Source organism: Eublepharis macularius, chromosome 1 (genome assembly GCF_028583425.1).
Source record: "Eublepharis macularius isolate TG4126 chromosome 1, MPM_Emac_v1.0, whole genome shotgun sequence".
NCBI classification, from domain to species: Eukaryota; Metazoa; Chordata; class Lepidosauria; order Squamata; family Eublepharidae; genus Eublepharis; species Eublepharis macularius.
This window is the reverse complement of record NC_072790.1, coordinates 64,954,835-64,962,140: the sequence shown is the minus strand read 5'-3', so window position 1 is coordinate 64,962,140 and position 7,306 is coordinate 64,954,835. Positions and strand designations below refer to the sequence as shown.

Below are 7,306 nucleotides of genomic sequence, written 5' to 3'. Positions count from 1 at the left end.
AGAGTGATCCACCACCCATCACAGGCCCGATCCGGGCTGTTTCAGCCCCAATCCAGGCCAAAACAGGCCCAAATGGCTGTCAGGTGGGCGGGGCACCTAACATGTGACCTCTTTGGGGAACTGCCGGAACTGCGTTCCTGCACGTTCCCCCTCAAAATGAGCCCTGTGTGTACTGAAAAACTGGATGAGGAGGGTGAAAATTTTCACAAGGCCTTCAGTTGTCATGAGGAAATACAAAAATAATTCTTTAATTATGGTCAAAAATAGTTATAATAAACTAACAATACTGAAACAAAAGCTTTTATGAAACTACAGTATTCAGACTAAGAGAGAGAAGAAAATATTTTGTTGAGATATTAAAACAAACAAACAAACAAACACAAAACAGACAACGCAATTTGGCATTGCATTCATTCCCCAAATTCAAAGTGAACACCGAAAGGTAACAAAGTACCTAGTTGACACCACAGTCGAGTTCTTTCAAGTTTTGCCTGTACATTAAACTGCAAGGTACATATATGATCTTTGCTTTATGAACTGATCAGCTAAGACAGGACAGGAATCAATACTTGTATTTGTTGCAAGGCTTCGCTAGCAATATACATACAGAGTAATTATGCTTCACAAAAGAGGGATTAACACACTGAAAATAAGAAGTCATAAAGTAAACACCTTTCAGATCATTAAAGCCACCCTCGTTCTTTAGAATATGATGTTCAGGAATTCTTATTAGTACACTTTCTCTCACGCAATATTTTATGTGGTTTTGTGAAAATTGCAGTAACTGAGATCTGGAGTGCAGCTGAGCACACTCAAATTGAACAGTAACCTGTGAACCTTAAATGTGCTTAATTCTATGCTAGACCATGATATTAGAGAAAACTCACTTCTTTAAAGCGCCATTTATACCTTGGTTTGATATTTTTGTAATATGACAAGTTTCTAATATATGATGACAGAAACTTGGATGTTAGAAAGTACTGATCTCAGTACAGCTTCATATTTCTTGAAGACTCCGTCTGATTGCCTCTTGTAATTGTACATCTTCACCTGCATAAAGACATCAAAATAGATGAAAAACTTGTTTAACAGTGTGACCATCATTATGAACATTAATTAAATTATGAAACAGCAACGAAGTGCAATGAACTTTTTCTTTAAAGTGTTGTGTACCATACAGTATCCACATAAATAAGAGATGCAGCATGAGTCCTTGTGCTTAACAAGACTGTAGAACAAGACAGTAACTTCCCCTCTAACGCGAGTTAGGAGCTCGTCACCCTGGATTCTAACCCTATCCTTGTTATAATCAAATAGGATGGACTTGAGCAATTCTCTGTCTTTCAAGGCTGACTCACACAAGCAACAGCTCCTGCATTAAAACTTTGGAGCGTGAAATACTGCAAGCAGGTTTACATCCTCTGTATGTGCAGGCTTGCCACCATTTGTTGTCAGAACTCACTTTAAAACAGATTGCTGCATCCATGCAGACTGTGGAGCATGTACACACACTCCTGAGTAGAAAAACTAATTCATACCATTATTGGCTCCTGGTGATCTTGTCTATATCATAAAGCCACACCCAGAAATCACTGAATGAGCACCACCAACAATATGAATTGGCTCACAAATGTAGCTCTTCAACTATAAGGAAATTAATAAGTGCTGTTTTATGACCAAGGAGCCACTCAGTACTACTGTTTTGTGGGTACTATCCTCGTTTGTATGCCGTTATCTCCTGCTCAGGAATGTTAACATATAGTAAAAATAAACAAAAGCAAACAAGTATTTTAGACCATTCCTTGTCTGACATTACCAAAGATCTTTAAAAAGTCTTTGGCCCAGATGTTTATAAACCTTTCATGTGAAAATTAAGACATACTTTCTTGAATCTCTGCTCCTTGTGAGTACTGTTCTGTTGTCATTGGAGAATCCTCTTCATTTTCTGTGAACAGATAGACATACTGTCCTCACTAGGTAGCATCTCAGCTCTCACAACTCCCCCTGCCCCCCGAGCTTTGTCACTTATCTATCACACACACCTTTTGAACAGACATTTAATATTTTTAGATTAACAACTCAACACAACCAGAAGTGCACATATTTAGAAGTAGACATCTTCCACTGCCTTCCTATTTGTCTGGAGTGCAAAACACACTGTGAGCCAGTGTGGTATGATACAGTGGCTAAAATGTTGGCCTTGGAACAGGAAGTCCTGGATTTTAATCCCTTCAGACAGGAAGGTTGCTATCTTTCAGCATAACCCACCTCACAAATGGCCAAGAAGAGTCATCTATGCTTCTCTGAGATCCTTGAAGGGAAGCGACTGTGCAAGTTAATTACAAAAAATACCTTTGGCCGTGTCCGAAATGCTGTTTAATAAGGCACACATTATATCAGCGTCAATTTTATGAGGATCTAGAATGCGGGTTGTCCGTTGAGTCATCTTAAGCTGGCTCTCCAACTCCAGAAAGCTTTTGTCTCCAGAAAGAATGGTAAAAGGAATATGCTTGGGAAGGTGTTCATCTAGTCGACCAACCTATGAAACAGATAATAAATTAACCAAAACCTGAAGCTTGTACTTTATATGGAAACATCTGACAGATTTTCTTCAGTAGAAAATAATTCAAGGTTTGTTACAATGATAAACAAACTGGCTTGTTATAAAGAAATATGGAGCAAAGGGAATTCTCACAAATGTATTTATTCAAAATTGGAGGTTGCTTTTGCTATATTGGAATAAGTTGAAGCTGGGTGAAAATGTGTATAAAATATTTATATAAATTGTGCATTAGGCTGACCTTGTTTGGTGTGTGATGCATATTCTGCTAAAATAATCTTTTAAAAAACTGTATGGATGGAAGATAAATGAAGGCTAGTTCTTTGAATTGACAGGATTCTTCATATATATCATTAATAAGTACCTGGGATGCCACACAATAAGTGGGCCAAAAAAAGAGTAAGTGGCAGAATCCTAGTCTACTGGCTCACAAGATCATGCCCCATCATATCTTTCTCAACTCTTCACTACAGATGTATCACTTTCTACAATGTATTTACTAATAGCATTATTATGTAGAAAAGGATTTACCTCCCTCTTCCGGGAATTAAACTTTAAGTATGCAACGGATGAAGAAAAATGACAGTGTTGCAGCCCACCCTTAGATACATGCAGACATGGACATGTATGTCAATTTTTCCCAGGCTGTCATTCTTGCATTACAAAAGCAGAAGGCTGTAAAAGAAACTTGGAAGTCTTACATGTACACAGATTGCAAAGTCAGCTGCTTCCCTCCTTGTACCACAGCGTGGATGAAGGAAAAAACACCCAATTCTATTAAGATAATTAAACATTTTGCAATTCACAGGTTGCTTCCAGTTGTTGTGCCCACCTAAACAATGAAATAAGAAAGGAGCCATTGTTAGAAAGCATCACAAGGAGAAGGGACGGGCAAAAAGGAAAATATAAATGTCACTAAAAAAAACTATAAAACGTAATATACATTTTTTGAGAAACAGAAAAAGGTTATACATGGTTGAAATATATATTGAATAATACACTAACAAGAAACTTAGAGGAAGAGGTGTGTGTGTATCAGACTGAAGTACAAGTGTGGAAATTTGTGCATTGCTCCCAGCTCAGAAGTGGCCAAGTAACATCTAATCAACTTCATCAGCCACCCTAATCAAAGTCTAGTATAAAAGATACAGATTTACTTTTAAAGCAAAAAAGTGATAAATTATATATAACACGGGCTTGTTCACAGTTAAACGTTGCATCTCTTTGAGTTTTCTTTGCAGTGACCCTGAACCCACTTGTTCCTTAATTGTGAATCTTTTAATAACATGCAGGGCTTTTTTTCTGGGAAAAGAGGTGGTGGAAGTCAGTGGGTTGCCCTCAGAGAAAATGGTCACATGGCTGGTGGCCCCGCTCCCCTGATCTCCAGACAGAGAGGAGTTTAGACTGCCCTCCGTGCTGCTCGGCGGCGCAGAGGGCAATCTAAACTCCCCTCTGTCTGGAGATCAGGGGGCAGGGCCACTAGCCATGTGACCATTTTCAAGAGGTTCCAGAACTCTGTTCCCCCGCGTTCCTGCTGAAAAAAAGCCCTGATAACATGTCAGCACTTTCAACTTACAGAATTTGATGATCCATCCATCATCTCAGGAATACGTTCCCCCCTCCCCCCCCCCCAAATGTGAGATCATGACATGCATTCCTAACAATCCTGAAAACCAGGTATTAAAAAAAAGGGGGGGCAGTCAAAGGTATGGAGCAAGGTGGCAGTTAACGAGGGAAGGAGAGGACAGAAAACAAGAATCGGTAGTGTGTTTGTGATAATATAAATGGACATACCTGGGCTTACAACAAAGGAAAGTACAATGTAGAACACAGACAAGATCTTACTTTCCTTCTTTTGTCAGATACTAAAAACTGCACTGCTCATTCTATTAAGCTTTCATTGTAATGCCTGAACAGTTAACTCATTCCCTTACCTTGAAAACCCCAGATAAATGTCCCCTGGTTAAGAGTAGCAGGCAATTGATGGAAGAGGTTTCCCCAGTTATCTAAATCCATCATTATAATGTGTGTCATGGTGCGCAAGTAATCTAGATCAGGAAGATCATCATCTAGGTTAGGAGGAAAGAGATCAAAATGTATTTTATGTTTCATCACAGATACTGACATCCATACTTCAGCCTACTTTCAAAACAGTTCTATGTATGCACTGGGTAATAACAGCTCTCTAATGGTGCAAGTAGATAATTCCCCTTTCCCTGGCAATCCTTTTGACCCAAATAGGCAAGGCTCATGACTGGGGATACTTCATGGACAAAAAGCCCTTGTTAAGAGGGAAGGGGGAGGGGTTGCAGTAAAAAGGGGAATCAAGGATGATCATCCCACTTACCTCTCGCACCCATGGAAATAATGGTAGGATCCAATTCGACCACATTTTAGCAACAATATAATCCAACCCATAAAAATAAAGCATATTTGTTCAATACAGAATCTCTGTTAGCATTTTATATCCAATAGCTCTTTCAATAGCAAAGTTTCCCCTAACTTGATGTGCTGTGCAATTGGGTTTGGACAGTTATTTGGCAAAGGGAGATAGTGAATTGTGAGCAGCAGGGCAAAGAGCGCCCCTGCCCCTACAAGCATGCCATTAAATGTGTTCGTTAACACCACATGAGAGGTTGCACAAGCACAAAGACAGTCATTAACCGTGTTGCTGACAAATTCCTTGAGGAATGGGAAAAGAGAAGACACCTGTTACATAAGACTCTCAAAAGCCTGTTAGCTTGGGCAATTATACACACCCCAATGTCTACCAACCTTGGCCAGGCACTTCTTCCTTCTTATATCCTGATTTCTTTGGAGAAAGGGATTTTGAACTTCGTGTAGTCAAAGCAGCTGAAAGCTTCAGTTTATCAGGCTTCTTATCTACACAAGATCCACTGGCAGAAAACTGGAAGACTTTGCTTTCTGCTGGAGAGACTAACTTGGGCTTTTGTGAGAAGCAGTGCTTGCTATGAAAATGCTGATGGGCTAATGTAAGACCACTGAAGTTTTTGTTGCAGGCTCCACACCTCACAACATACAGTTCTTCTTTACTTTTGTCACTTGTGTGACACGCAAGATGAATAACCATGTCAGAATGGCTTTGTGCTGTTGAAGAACACAAAGTGCAGCGAAACCACAGGTTTCCTTTTGCCAGCATAGCTTCTTGACACTTCTTATAATCTGCTTTCCTATTTTCTTTGGAAGCATATTTCTCTCGACAGCCACAGCTGAGAAGGTTGCTTTCTTCTACCATCTCAAAGTTCTTGATAGATGTTTCTGCTGTCTCGGACAAACATACGTAATCTGTGCTATGGAAACTCCTGAAGTGAATTAAAAATTCCTCCTCAGTATCAAAAAAGAGGTCACCACAAAATCCGCAGAAGTATTTAATCTGTACAATTTCGCTATGCCTATCTTGGCAGTGTCGGTACAGTGTTTCTGTTTTCCGAAATGTAACTTTACATAAGTCACAGCTGTACCTGTGAAAATGATGGCTGTCTAATGACATGCAATGCTGTTTCACAGTATCTTCTGAGTCAAAGATTTCCTCACACAAGCAGCACTGCCATTTTCCTTGGTGAGAAGTTTTCTCAGCCAGATCCATTGGACTTGAAGGTGGAGACAACTCCATAGGGACAAAAGATTGGTTTTCAGTCTCAAGAGAATTGTTACAGAAGGTATCTGTGAGTCTATTAGAAGATAATGCAAGCTCATCCTCAGTACAGTATTTTTCACAGAAGTAGCTGTGCCCAATATGACATTCAGTCATGTGTGCCATTACATCACTCCCTTTCTGAAGACCTACACTGCAGGCCTGACACCAGAAAAGGAAGTTAGTTAAGTGCGCTCCTCCATGGAAACGGCTCATATGCAAACGGATGATGCTTGCATCTTCCGAAAGCTTTCCACACACAGCACACTTGTGACATATTCTGTTTGCAGAAAAAATATGTTTCTCTACTAATTCCTCAGAAGGAAATGACAGGGAGCATTCACACGTCCAGGTTTTCACGACATGGGTATTACAAAACTCTTGGCTTTTGTCTTCCAAATCCTTTTTTCGCTTTGAAATAGCTTCAATCTGATCATTAAGAGAGGTATCTATGGTCAAAGATCTCTTAAGAGGAGAAGACTTAAAAAGTCTTCTGTCTTTAAGGTAATTTTTATTCCCCATATTGGTATGACAAAATATCAAGATTGATTGTTCCATTGTGGTGAGAATTTTAATGTCGTGCAAGGTTTTGCAATTGTGCTGGCTGATATGATTGTCATCAACAAGCAGCTCATTACACCTCTGACAGAAACCTTTTGCTTTAAATATTTCAGCAACTTGGGAGATAGTCTTCTCTGACAGAACTACTGGACCAGCATTACGGCAACGAGTTCTATAATTGAAGAAGAAAAAAACCAAAAGAAAATTGACTTCACAACTGTAACTCTAAACATTTTCCTAACTCTAAACTAAAAAGCAATCAATATTAATTCTTAATACCAGCTTTGCATAATTTACTTTTAAATCCAGTTTAAGACTACCCATACCCTCCTACCACAGTCACCCATGTCCCATGGACTGCCTCCATCTCCTGGAGTAGACATCTCAAATGCCTGTCAGAATCCTTTAAAATCATGAATTGCAGTTGGTTCATTGCTCTGGGAAACAGTACATGATTGTCTTCTTGTCCATTTAAAAGGCAGAAAGGTATACACACAAATACAGAAGAAACACTGCACATTACTGTTCTG

General features: G+C 39.4%; 1 protein-coding gene across 1 annotated transcript in view; it reads right to left on the bottom strand.

Moving 5' to 3' along the window:
* Positions 1–238: 238 nt before the first annotated feature.
* ZNF451 (zinc finger protein 451) overlaps positions 239–7,306 on the bottom strand; it is a 33,371-nt gene continuing 26,303 nt past the window's right edge. Inside the window, exons 10-15 of the mRNA XM_054980347.1 lie at positions 5,336–6,948; positions 4,495–4,629; positions 3,262–3,392; positions 2,353–2,539; positions 1,883–1,945; positions 239–1,050 (exon numbers count right to left, since the gene is read on the bottom strand). Of these exons, the coding sequence (XP_054836322.1) occupies positions 998–1,050; positions 1,883–1,945; positions 2,353–2,539; positions 3,262–3,392; positions 4,495–4,629; positions 5,336–6,948 (2,182 nt within the window). The 3' untranslated portion in view covers positions 239–997. The remainder of the gene's footprint in view (positions 1,051–1,882; positions 1,946–2,352; positions 2,540–3,261; positions 3,393–4,494; positions 4,630–5,335; positions 6,949–7,306) is intronic.